This window comes from Seriola dumerili, unplaced genomic scaffold, assembly GCF_002260705.1.
Source record: "Seriola dumerili isolate Sdu_G_001 unplaced genomic scaffold, Sdu_1.0 BDQW01000017.1, whole genome shotgun sequence".
Taxonomy (NCBI): Eukaryota; Metazoa; Chordata; class Actinopteri; order Carangiformes; family Carangidae; genus Seriola; species Seriola dumerili.
This window is the reverse complement of record NW_019174272.1, coordinates 4,331,431-4,352,546: the sequence shown is the minus strand read 5'-3', so window position 1 is coordinate 4,352,546 and position 21,116 is coordinate 4,331,431. Positions and strand designations below refer to the sequence as shown.

The following is a 21,116-nucleotide window of genomic DNA, read 5'->3' as shown; positions in this document are numbered from 1 at the left end:
ACAAAACTGAGGTTGTGTGATGTCACCTGGCCACCCTGGTCAATTAAACACCTCCCACTATGGGTTGGCATCACTCAAAAGGCTCATTAACCCTTCTGACCAACCACCAGTCACAATCAGAAAAACATCCCGTCACATTGGCCAATCCCTACATGGGCAACGCAGGTCAACACCCACACAAGTGACAGGCAATTGAATTGCTAGAGAGAATGTGGTCTGTCTGAGCACTTGAAAGACATTTGTTTATTCACAGCTGGTCACACGGCCAGACAGACTTTATGGGCTTAAAAATAAGAAGCAAAGGTGATGCCTAATGCAATTTTATAAAGTGGAAATTACTTGGGTTTTTTTTTTTTTTTGTATATCAGTGATGTATGTGAGTGATATGATATTCACATATTCTTAAAGGCAAGCAGGAATGTCGTTGCATAAATCATCTCTTAAGTGCGGCAAAGATGAGCTGAATCACAAAATTCTGAATTTATGCCTATTGTAGGTTTACTAAAATATATATCCTAGATACATCACATTTGGATCTTTGAATCAATGTGGCATTTACTTAGTGTACAACAACGCCTTATAAAATGAAACGGGAGCAGTGATACATCGCTGAAGCGTCTTTGTGCGCTTGTTTTTCAGACCACTAGTCTTAATCTACTGGGTTGATCTCCCGGTTCCCCGCGGGATTATAAAATGTCTGCAAACCTCCAAATATTTGAGGCAATCAACAACTCAACACGCATTTGGCGTTAGAATGCAAGAATGTGAAAACACACAAACGAATGGATAAAAAGGAGAGAAATATGAAGAGAAATAAGGGGATCGGAGCCGTGCCCATTTCGGGGGTGTAAAATATGGAGAAGTGTGGATCATTGGGGGAGCTGCTCTGCCTGGGGGAACAGATGAAGGGAGGACACTCTGCCAAGATCTCTCCACTGGAGGGGGAGCTGAGGGACTGGAGCTCTATGGGAGAAAGAGTGTGCGCCTCGCATCCTGCTCTCCTCAATCTCAGTCTCACACGCCTGCATTGACACGTCCCAGGCTCTCTGCAGCAGAGGGAAATTGCTGCTGACAGGGCCTTGCAAACTTTCACAGCCATTTAGAAAGACTTACTCCCACACTTTTGTCACAGGCATTTATTGCACAAGATACATGATATGAAAAATTAACATTTTTTGAACTTGGCATCCTTTCTTCACCAAGTTAGGCTTAAAAACCATTCATAATTTTTCAGCCTTGCAATCGGCCCCAGTGCAGATGTAAACACAAGACATGCCAAGTGAGACCCCGAGATTATGAAAATGCACAATTTTCAAGAAAAAAAAATTCCAGACACTACTTCATAAATTTGTAGCATATGAGCTCCTAATCCAATAAGAAATGCTGTCCGTGTCACCCTTACCAAAACACACAAGGCTGTTTTTAAGTGAGCGCAGAGGTTATTGCAGACGTATTGTACCTGTATGTCCACGACCAGCCAGTGCCTCCAGTAAGCAGAAGTTGGATTGGTACGGCTTGGAACGTCAGGATCAACCATCACCAGAACATACATTTTTTTCTGCAAACACAAGGAAATTCATATATCATTACTTTTAATAGAGAAAAGTACTTTACTACAGCACCGCACACATTGTGATTGGCCCAGAGGCAGTTCCAGGAACAGCGGTACCTGATCCCTTTCGCTTTCTAAATGCAGCCATGTGCTGTTTGTGCATCCCGTTGCCCAAGGCTTGACAGCCATCTCTGCAGCTAACAATACTTAGTTTAAATATTTCAAAACAGATGCTTCACTTTACTTTCTTAGCTTTAACTTATTGTACTTAAAAATGCCATAAAGTGGGAATTTTATTCTATTCATAAAATGTGTGGTTTGTTTTTTAAGTAGCTGCTTGTATTCTCAACTGAGTACAGAAACCTCACAAAGCTAGCTGATACCAGAAGGCTGGGTTTGCCTTTTATTGGCTTGACACATGATTATAACACAGTCTTCCTTCAGCTGTCAAGGCTAAAATGTTAAAATGTTAGAAATAAATTAACAGGAGACAATATTGTTATAAAAAGCATGAAATAAAACTGTCCTAAAAAGGCAACACCACTCATGAGAATACGTACTGTGGCTGTGCTAATCACAAACTGCAGTACGCTCATTTTTATAGAAAGAGTACATCTCCGTCTCTTCTCTGTTATTCCTTAAACTTAATATATTTACTGTGACATCAATAAAAATGACAACGTCTTGGATCTGATACCAATCCCTCTCGTTAACATATTCACAGTAACTTTCTGCCACTTACCCAGTATCTTTATACCCCTCAATCTGTCAATAGATAAAGTGAGAGAAAAAGCATCTTAACTAACACTTGATCACAGTTATTGGACGTTGACTTGGCGGCTTAATTGCCGGAAAATGTTCATTCTGTCTGTCCCTAAAAGTTAGAGAATTATGAGAGCAGATTGAATTATTGCGAGAGCACATTTGTCATCCCTGGTCCTGTGCCCAAAATCTGCCAGACCATATGATGGGGCTTTTTTTTGATTTTGTTCGCTTCCTCTACAAACAGAGACATTAATCGAGGCAGTTTCGATCCACAATGTCCTCTCACTGTATGTATGTACTTTTAACTGAAGCAAGACCATAATGTTATCAGCTTTAATGCATATAAAACAGATGTATCGTTTCTTAAATTCCTACACTGACTGCCAAACAACGCTGTCTGTGGTGCAGTGAAAGATTTCATAGAATCAAATGCTCCCGTGTAAACATAAACCTTAAATTTCTGTTTGTTGTGTCCTATCAACACATTCTTAAAGGCCTCTGAAAATTAAGCCGATGTACTTGAATGAGATAAAGAAGTAGTCATGTATTTTTCTGCAGATGCTCATTTTCAGAAGGATTCACTGCCTACCTGACAAGCAGTAATAAGCGTAAACAACTAAGCCTAATAATAGGATAATACTGTAGTCTCAGTGATAGTGCCTGCAGGTAACATCCAGACACACCAGCAACAATAGAGCCTCCTCCACAGCCTGTCAAAAGTGACTCTATATCAGTGACCCCCTCGGGCAGCTTACCAACCATGACCTGTTGCCTTCTCAAGAGTTGTAATCCTCATTTGTACATGTTTGCTACCAGGCAAAGACACTGTGATAATGTAGTTACACTAATATTTAAGTCAGACCCTGATGCATTCAGAAATAACATGGCTTCAAACAACAGCATGCGTGCACACACAGACACATACACATACACACACAGACACATACACACACACACACACGCGCGCACACACACACACACACACACACACACACACACACACACACACACACACACACACACACACACACAGACACAGATAAATGCAATTTAAGCATTTAAATTAAAAATGACCTCCAGTCACAATTATCATTGAAATAAATAGCACTTTATCGGATATTTCATGAGAGTTACCATGGATAGAGATATACTGTATAGGAAAGGCGTAGATTTCCTAAAGCCAAATTTAGAACAACATTAAGAACATTTCACATTCATTTCCAACTGTAACAACAAAATCATGGCCTATTTATAGTGGGGACTGAATTTTAAATGATTTCTGCACATATTTAGTGCTTGAATTTCTACCTGTAAGAATCTGGCTGGTCCAGCTGGCACGGGCAGCAAATAATACAAGAAGCTCCCTCCGTGCTTGCACTTCACACATTGTGGCATGTACCCTTCTCTCTTACAAGTACATTTTTTTTTCCTCCATCTGTCAATTCCACATTAATTACACACAGATATGTGCGAAAGACTCCAGGGAAAAACAGATGCATATTCTGCCATCTGAAATAATTTATCAGGGCTCGAACAAACTAAATGTATATCAAAACAGCGCTAATTCTCATAGCTGGATACTGTAAGGCACACATTTTCCAAGAATATGTTGGCGCTCTATGTTATTAGCATTACGCATTAATACTTATGGGGAAACTTAACATTTGAGCCTTGCTGATAATTTATAATTCAGATTTGCTTTTACACTGCAGCTAATCAAATCTGTCACTGATGACAGTTAATTGTCTATATTTCGGAGGACAAACAAAGCTATCAGTAAAAACTTCAAATTGTTTTAATGCTCCTGTGTTTAGCCTCTTTTATCTACTTAATTTAGATTATTGTAAGTGAGGTGAGAAGTCAGCTGCCTTCTCTGTTACGCTCTGTAACAGTATCTACAGGACTTTAGAAATGCCAGAATAATCTGAGAGCTCAGAGCAGAAGTGAAATCTGGGTAGGTGTCAGCTACAGACCACAGAACTCGGGCCATTATACAGGAGGGGATGTGAGGCTCCTGGGTGCAGGCTGGAGGCGGGGGGAGATTGAGCCTGTATTCTCTTGGGATTAACCTCCCACTGCCTGCTGTGATCACAGCAAAACGGCCCACTGGGACCACACCTCAGACGCTGGGCGGCTGGAATAAACCCTGCAGCTGACTGGGCGTCTGTGTCACGGCTACTGGTCAGTGGTAGAGAGGAAAGGGGGAGGTGCTCTCTTCAGTGACAACTATAGAGAATGAGGGGGACGGTCTTTTACTTAAGAATATATGGACTCTAGACCTCTTCATGATTATATATTATAGAACTGCGGGTTTAGTTTTTTGAAATACATTTTTATATTGTTGTGTTTTCAAGAGATGACATGAAACTCCCACTCCAGTAGCCAGTAGCATCGAGTAGATACAGTATTTGCAAAACAGAAGACGGTAAAGAACAAAGGCAGAGGAAGACCGTTGTCTCTGAGGATGTAAACTACTGGCTTACCTTTGAGTGAACTCTGCTGGGGCTGAGAATCAGAGAGATGTCTAATCGCTGCTCTCGTAGAGCTGCCTGGGCTATCGAGCCCAGCTCTGCTAACTGATGACACCACGAAGGGCGAGTGAGTTAGCGAGAGGGAGGGAGGGAGGAGAGGCCCCTCTGTGAGTTTACAAGTTCATGCTTTATCCCTGACCCAATACCAAACAGTGTCGTCCATGCAGCTGCCTATTAATATACCCATCGCTTTATCCTCCCTGTTCTTCATCTCCTTCAGCCTCTGCGCACAGAACCCACAACGTTTCATTAAATGGTCAACTGTGCTCACCGCTCGACCCAGAGCAAAGCAACGCATCGATCCCAAATCCCTGTTTAAGTAGCAAAAACACTTGAACTCGTTTGGTAATTAACAGGTATCTGTGTTGTGATTAAGAGACAGCAATGGCTTAACAACCATCGACTGCAGCTTAGAGCAAGGTTGAAAGATCGATCTGTAAATACAGAAAAATAGAAACTCTAAAACATGGCAATAGAAATAAATTTGTCCAATGATGGAGAAAACGAATCTCAGCTACAATTTCAGTGTTTGTGCAGCCAAACAGTATTAAAAAATATTTTAAATCAAACTGAATATATAATCTAGTATCAAGTGAACAGAGCAAAGAGGTGTGAACTTTTATACTAAGAACAATGTAATAAGGTCTCTTTTTGGAGACAGGATAGCAGGGAGAGAGGCAAAAGAGCAAGTGATAGGGGTTAACAGTGGCACCACTGTCAGGGTCAGAAGATGAGGTTCATCCCGGTGGAAGAGAGGTCAGGGGTCAGCAAGGCAGCAGTAATTGAATCCCGACCAGAGAGTGGGGGGGCGTAGACCCAAAAATGAGATGGCTATAGAAGGGGGGCAAGAGCACTCTCACCTAGAGGTCACCAACCTTTACAGGTGAGGAGGTCCTCGTTGTCATTGATAACAGCCCACCCACCCCCACCCCTGATCTGCCGAAGCTTGGAAACCTCATTGTTCCTCACTACAAGCCGCATTATAAAACCTAATTCACAGGAAGTCATGATGGACCGATTGGAAATCTGCCACAGAGGAACTGGGCGAGGAAAAAACTGTGAATTTAAAACTGGGAATTTAAAACTGGGAAACTGGGAGTTATTAAAAGGTATAATTATGACTACAGAGATATGAATACAAACGTCAGCTTGGATACCTGGAACTGTTCCATGATCCACATGTTTAAAGTAAGTAAGCAAATATTTATTTATAAGACACATTTGAAAACAACTATGCTTCACAGGTGGTGTCGTGCTAAAGGTGGGGAGCAGATAGGCTTTTTTTAAAATACACACATGACCACTCTCACCCGTCCTTTGCCTGCAGTTCTCAGGTACCAATAAAACAATGGGAAACAATGCTCCACTTATTTTACACACTAAAGTCAATTTACTATTGATTGGGAGAACTACTCAGCCTGTGAAAACAGTTATAGTTATATCATCTGTGGCTTTGAATGGAGCTTTCTAAAGTCTGAGATAATTACTCACGTGGTCACTTGAGTAATATCAGTTTGGGCCTGAAAACTATAAATCCTTAACAAAGCAAACTGAGGTTGAAAGACATGGGCTTTTACAGTCCATAAAGACGTTAATTGAGTAGCATAATGGGAAGTGTAATGCAGTGTTTTAATATAAGGACAATATTAATTTAATTTGTGTTTACATTCAGGGTTTTTCCCCAAAACACACTAAGGTTTAACAAACATTTTGAATGCATTTCCCTTTTCAATAAACATTTGCAAAGTTTATTTTTTTTATTTGTGTTTACATTCAGGGTTTTTCCCCAAAACACACTAAGGTTTAACAAACATTTTGAATGCATTTCCCTTTTCAATAAACATTTGCAAAGTTTATTTTTTTTTACATGTGCATGGTCTACATCTATGTTTCCTTGCTAGCAAGGTTTTTCTTCAGTGCCTTTGTTGTTGAACCATTACCACCACCAACTGTCAATCATCGGAGTGTGAAACTGATGGCAGGAAGTGAATCCAGCGCCCTTGTGCGCATGCACTTTACAAACAAAACATTGCTCTGTAGCAAAAGTACTGGTAATAAAATCCACAGGGTACCTTTAAGAGTATGTCTAGGCACTTGGTTAAGTTTAGGGAAAGTTCAAGGTCAACAGTGAGTTGTTTACTTCCTTACATTTGACTAAAACTGTCCCTAACCTAACATTAAGTTGTTTTGCTGTGTAAACCTAACCACACAAGGTACTCTGGATACTAACCCCACTCTCCAGTGTCACAGTCCTGCACTTCTGCCACCTCAAGACTTGCGTGTGGTACAAAACGGCAGCACTTCTTTTACTGGTAAAAAGGTTGAACACTGAGCATATTCTGGCAGCAGTTACACTTCCCTCAAAACATATTTGGCAAAACAAATTAGTGGTATGTAAATGGAAATTCTAGGAGACAGTGCTAACTATGGCCTTAAATTCAGAATAACTTTGACATTTTTACAACTGTCTCTTGCAAGTCACCCAAAATGCAGAATCCAGAATGCTCCTTTAAGATGGTATATTAAAGAAACACAATGGACACACATGAGCTAAAGGTGATGTTTTATAATTGAAGCCACTTGACGTCTTAGATCTTGTAATACAGCAGAAAATTCACTACCCTTTATTATCAAACTCCATAAAAACACAGTGTCAGTGCTTCTTGCTACTTTGGTGCAACATGAGTGCTACTGATTCTTCTGAGACTATTACACAAGATGATTTGGTGAATGTCACAATAACAACAGTTACTGGTTTAACATTCAGATTGATTATTGAAACATATAAATGATATGCAAACAGAATGCCAATACTCCTCAGTGTGTTCTTAAGTGCCTCACACAGTGCAGGCTGCTCACTACCTCCAAACCTGCCTATTTTTAACTCAGCCTCCCTCCCACACAGGAGTGGAGTGTGAAGTGGCTTATAAATCCACACTTCGAGGAGCCACATGGTCAAAGGAAAGCCACATGTGGATACAAACGCATATTTAAGGCCCAAAGAAAACACAGCTACTAGATCCCCACTAGGTAGCCAAACAGAGGAGTGAGTGAGCTGAGAGGAGGCAGCGGTTCAAGAGGACTATCAAAGGACAGTGGAATATCAAACACAAGTTTACATTATTACATAATCACATGAACACTTTTTCTGTTTGAACGTACAAATATGTATTACAATGCTATATTCTTCTTCTATATTATTCTTATATCATTTATTGCCTATAGATTCTGCACATTAATCACTTAAAAATTCCTGAACAACACATTTTATTTGAACAGCTCTTTTATATGTTTAAATGCAGCCTGTCCTGAACTCTGTTTGTAAAGCCTTGTACTTTTGCAGTGCAGTTTGGAGCTGCTATGAAGCCATAGCTAACAGTGAGATGGTTCACAGTCTGATTGAAGCTTGAGGGGGGTGAAGGAATTAGTGGCAGCCTAGGGAACCATTTCTGCATTTCTCTCAACATTGAAGACTTCTTTCACCGCGCCATGCTTGCGAACACAGCCGTGCTCATGTTAAGCTTATTAGTCACCCTGGATGCGATCTTGCTAGCTGAGGCTTTCAACACTTTCTAGTGGTGGCTTTACACACATACACCTACTCACTGCCATAAAAGCATTTCTGCAAATGCACATGCTCTAACTAACACAGTAACTACCACTAACAGGTACTCTGAAGTAACATGCAGCCAGGCGCTGGGATATGAGCCTCAGATCCAGCCTGTGCTAAATGAGGCAAGAGGGAAATATTTTTGTCATGTAGTTTGGCTGCTGAGAACACAACACAATCAAAAAGGGCAAATTACAGCACTGGACTCATATCCATAATTAGTCTGTCAAGCATGTCACACACTTCGAGTCATAGATCTGCTATTTTACCAGCAAGTGCAGCCTATAAAAGTTAATGGTGAGCACATTCTAATTACTTCACTAGGATTTGGGAATCTAAATCAACTATTTTGATTCTAAATGCCCTTAGGGGAATTTGGATGATGAAAAGTATAATAATAAAGATCTACTGGGATTAGTGGATATTTTAGTTAGTGTATGTGCAACTGAAAACAGCAAGTTTACACAGTGCATGACATGAGATTTCAAAGCTGTAAAAACCTAAGCTCATATTTAACATGTTTTACAGATTAACTTTATCTAGGTCTTCACATTTTATTTTGGCAGCTATGTTGTTCTTATGGAAACCAATTCTTCCTTTTTTTTGCTATTGTTATATCTATTTTGACACTTGCTGCCACATTTGAAGGACTCAAGACTGTCTATAATTGCATTTATTTAATTGTCTATAATTGCATTTTATTTAAATAAAATATAGGAAAGGCTTACAACAGCTACACTTCACGGAGAACCATCATGCAGCAGAGACAATTCTGAAGATGATGGGTTACATGCTGCCATGAAGGGAGCTTAGTTGTAAGCACTCTGACACCCATTCCTATTTGGCCATCAGAGCTGTTAAAGGTGTCAGGGCTGTTCACAGGCACTGTGTGTTTCACCAGCCAAGATGGCTTCCACATTTTTTCTATCATGATTAATTATGGTTTCGGATGGTAGTACAGTGAGAAAGTGTAAATTATTCCCACATTTTCTTGTGCCCTCCGTTCAGTCACTGTTGTGTAGGAAGATGCTATTGACGCCATCCATGGATGGCGACCAAAAGGCATCTACATGGGGTGGCAAACTCTAGTGCCTATTAGGGGTTGGAAGTGGTGGTGGGGGGTGCTTGGCATGTGGGCTGAACCTAGTCCAGACTGCCAGTTGACAGGGCCGGATTTTCCAGTATGGAAGAGTCTTGTTTCAGTGGGCGAAGCTGGGTGTTGGGAGACTGGGAGAGAGGACTGCCCAGGGCTTGGAAGCTTGAAACAGAATATTTCAAACAGACAAGCACCGTCTGTGTTCCAGTGTCACCAGCCCACCCGTCTGACAATCAGGGCCATGTCATCACACGGGCTCTGAGTAATTCAGGGAGCACTCTTATCACCTTAGAAGATGTGGCAATCTCAGACGTCAGAGCAGTCTGAGGTCCCAGCAGCAGAAATAGCATTAAATGACACACTGCATAAGGTATGGCAGACAAAAAAGTACAGTAAAAATGTTCACCTAAAGGCAAAACACTAACAGTATGAAAAGCAAAGCCTGGCGAAATGCAACCACAATGCTGCGCTTTGCTTTGAATCCTTAACAAAATCGACAATATGTCTTCAAAAACACACACTGCACACACAGCAATGAAAATCCTTAGTTTTGGAGAACTGGTTGAAATAAAATAATTCGTCTGACAGATCATTTTGTGTATGTTGATATATTTAGCGCTGTCAGAGAGGACATCACAGAGAATGGCACTTATATCACAATGCAGAAACTGTTATCAGAGGAGGTACAGGTTTATGGTTCAAGGGCTTGTCCATTCATAGACAACAAGCTCAGCCTCTCTGCCTGACACACTGATAAAGACAGCACAAATAAAACAGCTCCACAGCTCCATCTTTGCCTCTCCCCAAGGGAATAATATATCACCCATCTGAATGTGGCACATATTGAATCATTTCCAGCATTGATGATTCATTTGAATAAATCAGCCTTTTTTATTTTGCCAACTTGAACTGATACGGAAATAAGGAAAACTGAAGTAACATTGTTAGATATGAGGAAGGACAGGTGTTAGAGTGTTCTATAGGACTGGTAATCCTAATCCCCTTTCAAGCAACAATTAATGACTACAGCAATAATCTTTGCGTATATGTTGGTGCAATTCCTTTTTGACTGTCAACCATAACCTGCCATAGACCAAATCCAGGGGGATATGTCGCTGCAGGAAGATAGGATCTTATCCTGGATTTGCATAGATAAATGCACAGCAATAATTCAAGAAGCACACGGGACAGATGTAGTTTTGACCTGAGATATATTCTCAATCTGACCATACACTATTGACAAGGCCTGCTCTCAGGAGCTTAATTTTCAAATATGGTTGATCCACAGAAAGAGGGCCACATGTTATCTGCATTAACTCCAAAAAAAAAATCAAATATTTAAGCAAAAAAATGTAATATGGAAGCTTCCATAACAAAAACTTTCAATGTCTTCCACAAAAAGCTACGGATGCACAGGATCAGCCTATCGGCAAATATGAAAAATCAGCAGCTTGTGCAATGAAAGGGTTATATCCGCATTCAAGCTAAGAGACATACTCTAACATACACAGACACAAATCCTGTTGAGCTGAGCCGAGCAGAGATACCCTACCAGCCCTCCAAGGCACAATTAGGATTTCACGGGGGGAAGAAATCTACATTCCTGCACACATGAAAAAAAAGAAGTCCTTTCTCCCTCCCCACAACAATATCAACTTTTTACTCAAGGAAAAACCTGAAGCACCACTCGATAGGATTTGGACAAAGAAATAAAAAACAAAGCCAGAAAAAATCTAAATTTAAGCTGCAGTTGTTAAAGAAAAAATATCATGGTTGAGGAAAATCCAGTCCTAAGCCTCCCAGTTCCAATCAATTTCTCCTATTCTCTCTGATATGAAAAGAAGCAACCACTCATAGTTTGTTTGAAGTGCTCGTCTGTGTGGAGCTGTGTTACGTTCAACAGCATTCTGTATGGACAGCCTCTGTGTATGATTTTAACACCTGTCAGACATTACCTCCAAGTACAAGAGGTCAAGTACCTGCCGGTCTGAATAAGAGAAGAGATGGAGCGAAACACAAAATTTCATCTCATCAGGTGTCCTACCTAATAAGTGGCCACATTAGCAAAAACACATCACAGTTAAATCATTGTGGTACAGTACACATAAGAGTAAGAGTAAGAAATCACTGTGTGCGTTCACTTTCTTGTTAGCACCTTGTTAACTGCATACATTGTTACAAATATATCTGTCACAAGCCTAAATTAAAATTGTATCGTCTAGTTAGCAGCAAATATATTTCCTGCAAACCACATTTGTATGTTATGCAAACTTAGCCTTGCAGAGTCAATGATATCTTCTTCTAAGCGCAGGTACATTACAGATAATAACAAACACTGCACTATGTCTTTTCTGCATAGAGAAAAAAAGGAAGTGAAATTATATTGAATGTGATTTATTTTAATCTATTTCACTTGTTTCATAGTAAACTGCTATCATTATTTAGTCAGTTGACAAGAGCATTACATCTTTTGATGCAGGTAATTTAGAAACCGTCTGAGATGAAACGTGGTAGATGAATTAAATCAGTACACATAATTGCTGTCAGTGTAAGAAACTAGAGCTGGAACAATTAATTGATTATTCGATCGACATAGAATGAATGAGCTATTTTGATAACTAATTATTTGTTTTCCTGTGACGGGAAAACATTCTCCAGTTCCAGCTTCTCAGTTGCGAGGATTTGTTGCTGTTCTTTATCTTATGTGATAGTATTTGGAATATTTTCAGGTTTTGGTTTGTTGGTCACACAAAACAAGGGATGTAAAGATGATATCCTGTGCTTTAGGAAACTGATAATTTGTAGACAAAACAATGAGCGAAATTAATGAAAATAATCATTAGTTGCAGCTCTACAAAAGACATACACAATGTATTAAATACGTGCTTTCATTGTCGTAGTATTGAAATCTTTTGCTCTATATTGTGAGTAGACTGTTCAAGTTCAAGAGTTCTATGGTCAGACTTCTAATGTTCTCATAACAAATGTGCTTCACTGCTTTTGGTTTGGCTAGAGTGATTTCTGTCTTAATTAGGAAACTAATATAGCGGTCCTTGACCAAAACCCTTCTCCATTTATCATAAAAAAACATTTATCCATGAAATAAAACAACTGAAAACTAATTTGCAGAGTAATTCTTAAGATAATTTCAGAAATGTCTTTATATTTCAGGCAACTCTTTAAACTCTTATCCAAATTAAATAAATTAGACTTGTAGTACGGCCACATTTACTTTGACCCCATCATGTCTGATTTAACTGTGACAGACATGAAGCTAAATACCATGAAGACAATAAATGGACTTAGGCTTCAGCTACAATGAATGTCTCCAAGTGTCAACTTACAGTTCTGCTGATGCAATCTGGCAAAATGAATGCCCTGAGGCACATCCATAGAGCATTATGCCAGACAGTGGCACTACTTGAGTTTGACCAAGACCTTTTAGCTGCCCGGCCTGTGAAGTGGTGTTTTAAAGAAAAACACATTGTAACCGTCACTACTGATTCTCAGATTTGTGTCGCGTCTGAAGAAAAGGTTAAGCACATCATATATCTGAAAATGCCCAAATCTGCAGTCAGGCATAAAGTTGGCACCCCAATAAATCATGCCATCACTGTGCTTCAGTTTTCTCATTATCCATACCTCTCATGACATTCACAGAAAGAAACAAAGCATCCTGCCAACACCTACTCTGTGAGAGAGCTCTTTCAGTTCAGCTCAAAAGCTGAGAGCTCCAAACCTCCACACCACAGTGTGGGCAGTGCTGGCAGAGCCATGTGCCTAAGAACACTGACTGAGTGCAACAGTTGGACTAATAACAGAACAAAAAATAAATAAAATGGACGCACAGTGGGGACAGCCACAGCTCCACAGCTGAGAAGCAGGTTGACTTCTGCCCACCTCTCTCTTTTTCAAGAGCGGAAGATGTCCACAATGCCTCTCAGGTCTTAGTGCCATGAGGGGCGGTGAGCTTGCAGCTTCAGCCACTTCAGGGTAAAGCAAATCACTTTAATATGTTAAGAAGATTAAGCTGGATAAATGTCTAGATACATTTTTTGAAAAGCCACGTAAATCTCTAGTGTTTTTATTTGGGGAGGGGCGGTATGTGAGTCAGTTGAGACGATCAACACAAACCCACCAAAATGCAACGCGATTGGCTAGAGAAAATTGGGCTTATTTGAGATTTTGCATTTTAAGCTTCTTGAATCTAAGACCATCCCACCTCTTTCTTATTATTTTTAACACCAACCTTTGGGACAACAAAACTATGAAAAAAAAACACTGGTCACAGTTTCATGTGCCACTGCTCTCTCGGCTTAGACTCAGCTGTCTTATCCTGCTTATGCTGATATTATATCCTTAATTGTGCAGGTCAATGTTTTTCTCGAGAGACTGTTAATCTGCCGGTGAAAGCATTTAACAAAATATACATAAAAGAAGAGAAGGAGGTTAAAGTTGAAGGTTTCTAAAGTGAAGTAGTTGAAGGGCTTTCAGGGTCTATTTGTGCATTTTCAGGTAAATCATTCAAGTCAAATTAATTAATTGAAGCAACTATATTCTAAATGTGATGGATGGCTGACTTTTTTTTTCTATCTTAAGAATTAGCAATCTGAGGGTGTCCGCCTGTCAGCTCGCTGTGCAAGAAATCGAGTGTGAAAACGAAGGGAGAAATGGAACAAATAATGTAAAGGGATTAACAAATCATTTGCATAACATTTTCTCTGCTTCCAAACTACAGGATCAGAAAAATGACAAGGAATGCAGTTTTATCATCCCCTGTTCTCAGATCAATCAACACATCAATGGACCTGATCGCTGTTACCATTAGCAGCCTTTTAATGTCAAAAGCAAAATTAATAAAATAATACTGATATTAAAAAAAAACAGTAAAACAGACTGGCAAGGTATCTAAACAAGTTGACAGAAACAGGAAAAATCATTCTTTAAAAAAACACTTGAATAGAGAGTATCTTTGAAAAGATACTTTACTTTCACTTTGCCAAATGTGTATTAACCTGTTTTTTCTTAACACTCTGTCTCTCCATCCAGAGTTAAGACAATAAGACCACTGGGGAGATGAAGGGGATGGCATTATGGAGAGTTAAGCATTATGAGCAGCCCTGAAGCTGTTCTTAAAGAAGGTGAATCAGAGGATTGGGACACAACTGTAACTAAACCCTGTGCCGGACCATAAATGAGAAGCACAAAACATTTTGGGCAACATGCCACTAAGCCAAGCATCTGGGTCTTAAGTAAACTTCACATGATCACTTTTAACTTTGTGATTACTTAGTTCTCAAAGAAAAGAGGCTGTCAAAGAAGAAAAAGTCAATTATCCCAGTTTCAAGTATAAGTACCACAGAAATCCTGCACGTAAAGTTATGAGGAGTGTCTGTATTCACACTTAATGAATCTTAGATAAATAATTCTACAACTAGGGATCTAAATTAAAGTTTACAGTTCAATTTCTGTCATGAACTTCCTCACAAAAAAAGCATATTAACATCCATAAACGGGTGGCCCCCGAGATATTTAGAGATCATACAACACACAAGATAAGAGGACAAAATGAGAACTACGCAGAGCAGCTTCACTTCTTCTTTTTTTTTCTGTGATGATGATGTGATGTTTTTGGGTGTCATGAGGCTGCAGACATGTCCCTACTGGACAGATCACATTAAGAAAATGTACAAGTTTCTCACTGTGCCAAAGTGCAACTGAGTCGTCTCCAGATCTTACAATGATTCACTGGCAAATGTTAGGTTTCTGTGGCTCATATAAATAGAAATTTAATCTTGCGTGTTTGTTTAAGTATCCACAGCAGCAGATGCACTTCCCATGCAAATTATGAATCTCTGTTTGAACAGATCTTGCCGTCAATGTATATGAACTGACAAGATAGAATTTCTGTGTGAATACTGAATAATAATCAGGAGGCACAGGTTCGGGTGGTATTTTTATTAAAGACCCGCTGCTTCTCCAGGTGTTTGCTATTGCCTCTGTGCTGAAGCTTGTTCGCAAATTTGGATCTAAATTTTAACTTTTGCACATTTTTTCCAACAATGGATTCTTGTATTTTTTATTAGGGTAGTTTGTGATGTAAAAAAAAAAAAAAAGCTGACCTTTCAAAATAATGTTCAATCAATACGAAAAGTTCCTTTGTATCAAAGCTAATAACCTCAACATATCAGGGTCTGAGTCGGCTTTACATGTTGAACCACCTCCTTTTCTCAGAGCTTTTGTCAAACGGTGAAAATCATTTTCTTCAATACCACTGCTTGCTTAGAAAACCTGACCATTGTCATCTGTAAGAGCATCCCAGAGCTTCCTTAATCTGTTCTTATCCTCCCATTGATAATACAATACATTTTCATGGTAATTGAAATCATATTTTACTCACAGCCACAGAGTAAAAGTATTGCTGCCTACGCACTTAGACCAAATGTAAGGTGAAGGAATGCCATGCTACTGCAACAACAGGGTACAAAACGGTAGCTTCAAAAAATAAAATAGACTGTCAGTATACAAATGAGTGCATGGGTGAGTGGAAGGAAGAAGACAGGAAAAGGAGGTGAGAGATATAGGAAAAATTAAAAAAACAAATACTGCTCATGAGATATATATGTGTCAGGTGCAGTTTCACTTATGCATGAAAGACATTTGCACATATCCTTTTGCCCTCAGTCTTACCATGTGAGGGCAAAACTGAAACCTTGCAGCGCTACAATTTGTATGAATAGTTCTGCTTGCACCTGTAGTCGTCTGCATGCCACACACATGTTTCTCGAGGTGAAAATTATTCTTCTGTGTGAGATTGTGGCTTGAGAGGTTTATTGCATCTCTTCATTCCCCTGAATATGCATAATCAATCGTACTAGTAGAAGAAGGTTGTAATTCTTTCCTCTTGAGAAGCTTGCATGAATCATATATGCTGTGTAGTAATGGGCAATGACTGAATGGAGCGGGACACGGGTCAGCTTAACATGGTGTTATAATGACAAAGGGGAACATTAGCTAAGGAAATAAACTCTCTGAATCTCAGCCAAACACACTGATTTAATCCAGCAGAGCCAAAAACACCCACCTGATGACAGTGAATATGCAATTAGATGGATATTATAGTACATGCTTCACTTGTTGACCCTCACGGTCATGTAAAGGCTCAAGCAAGTGCCTTGTCTGTTTATCTAAATATACATCCTTGACTCTTCACTGAATAAAGACCATCGCCTACTGAAAATAAAATCCCTATCTTTGCGCTCTCACATCCCCAACATGAAGACCTATCAGGAATCCTGCATGGGTGGACATGTAGGCTTTCCTAGGAATGACAGGGTCTGCTAGAGAGGAACCCCACCCTCGCTTTCTCCAGCATGCCAACACAGAGGAGAGTGGGCAGCGCTGAGACGGCAGCCTGCCGTGGGCACTGCCAGGCTTAAAGCTGCCCTGTCGTCATCAGAGGCTTGCAGAAAAGAACGCTGAGATTCACCAAAAAAAAAGAGGAGGGGGATCGTTGCATTTAAATCCTCTCTCAACGCCCCCACATGTTTTAGCGAAGCATAAAAATCATTCACAGAGAGAGAGAAAGCGAAAAAGAAAAAGATAGAGGGAAATAGAGAGGAAACAGCTATTAGCAGCAGTAAGCAAGCTCAAGAGATCATAGTGAGGCAGCTCTAATCGCAGTAATGGTTTAAACCCTCATTCCATCCACCAGATGCAAGAAATGTCTACCCAAAAACAAGGCTTTGAAATCCCCCATGTCTAAGAATGTGCCCTGTGGCTATGGTCCTTACTGAAAAAAGAAAAAAAGAAAACAACAACTCCAAAACTGTCTCCACTTTTGGAGCAACTATGAGGTAAAGATAGCTCCTGTGGCCTGTGTTGTTTATGCCAAGAACAACGAGGAAAAATGAACGTGCATGTTATAAAATAATGTATAGAGCATGTTAATGTATATATACTATATGTATATGTATGTCTACATATATTTCAAAACAGCTGCATAGCAAAGTCACACTATATGCTTTTTTTTATTGGTCTTGTAAGTCATGCTAAAATTAATCTAATCTAATCGCGCTGTTTGCAAAATAAAATAATTCAAAGACTAGACTAGAAAAGTACTATATAAATGCAGTCCATACATACAGGTAGCAGTATGTGACCAAAAAATACATTTTACAATGTTCTATGACGGGCAAATTTGTGGGCTGTAGGCTGACCTCGAAGACAGGATTTATCACAGCACACACATGTGATTTACAAAGTTGGATTCTGACTTTACATATTAATCTTCTGAGTCTAGAAGAAGTTGGTTCCAATTACAGATTTGGTTCCTTGCTTCTGAGGATGTCTTCGTTCAGATCATTCTCCTGAGACACTATATACAGCAAGGTGTCACTGTAGATCAAACATAAGAGTTGGTTTGGAAAACCAGTAAGGATGTCATGAGAGCACAGCCCTGGCTCTCATGTTAGACCTGCTGAGCATGTCATTTACAGGGGTGAAAGCTTCTCTGCTACATCATTATTACCTTTATGTGTCGGGAGTCATTCGTACAGCATCTATGTCAAATATTAGAATTTTAGTTGAATCAAATTATATACGAGTGTCTTCTGCCTGTCATTTTGATTGTTTTAACACTTTTTCTTGGTAATGCTGAAGTTAACTGATGCTCCTGGCCGCTACCAAAAAAATCCAGAAGTGTGAGACTGGAGCAAGAAGCAAAGGATTTTTTGAGACAAGAAATGTCCTAAATTTTGACTTATTATAAGGTCACTGTACTGTGTAATTTTGGATATTACAACTAGGCCTATACAGTCATGAAAAGCTGTAGGACTCCAAGGATGGTGATTATTCGTAGCTCTGCATTGGTACAACCCATTTAAATGTTGTTTCAGACAATATCACATTTAGTGGGACAAAACTGGAATCACACCTATGTTATGCATTCCCCTCAAAACGCATAGCTTTATCCTTAAGGTCAAAACTTTTCTTAGTCTATATGGCACAATTATGGTATTTCAAAACCTTCTTCCACAGGAAATGTAGTTGAAGACAGTTTCATTATCTACTGTTGTTCCTTTTAGAGTTCAGAGGTGAATGTATGTGCATATGCATGTTCTCATTAATTTCCAGTCTTTATTATCACTTCACACTAACTTTATTTATCAGACTAAGTCATGTTTTTATAGTTTAGTAACGTTAGCCAATACATGTCCCACTTGTATCGAACTGTAGATGCTTTTGAGGCATCTGAGTGTAATCAGGGCTTCTAAAAATGCTTCATTAAGACACGTGCCAGGTTTTACTCACACATAAGTTCAATTGGTGAATCGTTGCTCTGAAGTTTGGACACAGAAATCTGCAGTTTCTGTGGCCCTTTGCTTTTGTTTTTGGTCATGAGCACCTATTTAGAGGCGTTTTTATGGGACTACTGCCCATTGCGCTCCATTACAATTACTCAGCAGGCATGCATCCCGTCCCAGTAATGAAGTGGGTGTTACAGTGGGTGGATTTGAGCCTGAACGGCCACTATTCTGTATTCCTGCTACTGGGTACAAGGGCTGAGTGGCAAAGAATAGCAGCAACACTGGCAGCATGGCACAGTGACAGAAAGCGTGGTGGACCAGCAGACCAGCCACAGAACCACAGGCAACAATCCGAGCCTTCAATAGTGCGTGTTTGCTTAAGTGTCAGGAGAAATGGAGAATTACATTTCAAAGCCCAGTAAATAAAGTTTGTATTGATTTAATCTAACATGTAATCTGTTTTGCTGTCTAGCACTGATTCTGGCAATAAAAGAGAATCATGTAAGACAGCATTACAGATAATACGACCATAGATCAAAGGGAGTTTGAGCAAGAGAAGGGCAATAGATCATGTTCAAGCTAGACTGCTTAGCTGTGGAATTCATAAACTAGCTCCTAAATCGAGGTGGCTTTCAATTTTAGTTTTCAATTTACAGATATAAGATTTGGTGTAATTCCATTGTCAACTTCAGCAGGGGTTCTGAGGACTGGGAAGTGTATCTCTCTCAATCTGTCGCTCAACAATAAAACTACACAGAAGATGGCTCAGTGAGACATACACATATAAATAAATGAATACTACACGGATCATGTGAATGAATCTCTGTCATGATTCTATGTCTGGCACAAGTATTTAGATGAACAGACATTCAAGCCCTACTTCATGTTCTGTCAACCCATCTTCCAAACTTGTTTCTCTTTTCAGTTCATGTGGTATCAAAGGTATTTAGGGGCTGTTCTGTTAAAGCCACAGTCTTCTTAAAAGCGTTTCCAGTGCTCCTTTAATGTCATCAGCTAATAACATTCTGACACTGAATTTTTTTTGCAATCTTTTACATCAAATTTATCTAAAATTTTAACACTACGCTCAAACTCTAAACAGTAGTTTTAATGCATTACTTTGGATTTCAGCCTCCAGTCATTTTGATAAATGAATCATAATTAGTGATCTATGTTTCTCATTCTGCTTTGTCTTACAGTTACTGTGATTTTAAACTTGAGTAAAAGTTATTTTGTTATTAAACTTGGTTTGCCATTAAAGAAAAGTGTTTCATACACTGATTCTCTGAAGCATGCACAGCTTTGTTTGCTGTCTGCTGCAGTTCATTCTAATAACTGCAACTGACACCAAACTGAGGCTGGAGATTGATTGTCTGTAACGTCACCGGTATGATTAGAGTTTTTACCCATCAAACCTGGGCTATTATTAGTTACTGAATTAAGGATACCAATGATAGCATTACAAACTTTACAATGTATGTTATCTGACATTCTGAATAGTATGAACTACAAATGTAGATACTACATAACTGTGGTTTAACACAATTTTTCATCGAGTGGCTTATGAGTATGATGTGCTAGCACCCCACTCTGGTGGTACAAATTACTACAGTGAACCAGTAATCTGTACCGGTAATGCAGATACTAGAAGGTGACAAAGACGCTTAAAACTGAAGAGTAACCTGACATTAAAATTGTTAATGATTAGTTGTTTTTTTTGTTTTTTTTTTAGTTTAATATTCTGCCAAATACTGTGAACACTTTGTTTCTTGTGAGAGTAACCCATGGCCTGCTCTGTTGAGGTTGAGATGCTGTCTATTTAATGCATTACTGCACTCTAGTGTCAAAAATAAGCATGTGCATGTTTGCCAAATAACACTGATTACATAAAGATGAAACTTCTCAGACAGCATAATGTCAAAAACATCCCCATAACACCTTTTATCATATTTCAGACCCCTTTTTCTGAGGTATAATACATATAGTTCTGTTTAATAAGGGTAGAGGAATGATAAGCTGATACGAAGAGATGAGGATTTCCTATTGAAAACTTCCTAAAATCAGTATGTAGCTTTAATGTGCAGATGTACCAATGCACGTCAGTTTTTTTGTGCCCTGTGACGGTTCAGTTTACTATTCGAAAAGAAAATGTGGGTAATATTCTTTTTTAATAACCAGCAGAGATAGAATTATAATCAATGCACGCTACAGTACAGGCTCCATAGTACTATTTGATTACTCTGACACCCCCAAC

General features: G+C 39.3%; 1 protein-coding gene across 1 annotated transcript in view; it reads right to left on the bottom strand.

Annotated features, from left to right (window-relative positions):
- Window positions 1–21,116, bottom strand: part of pebp4 (phosphatidylethanolamine binding protein 4) — a 49,463-nt gene that overhangs the window by 26,423 nt on the left and 1,924 nt on the right. Inside the window, exon 4 of the mRNA XM_022758003.1 lies at window positions 1,460–1,558. Within this exon, the coding sequence (XP_022613724.1) occupies window positions 1,460–1,558 (99 nt within the window). The remainder of the gene's footprint in view (window positions 1–1,459; window positions 1,559–21,116) is intronic.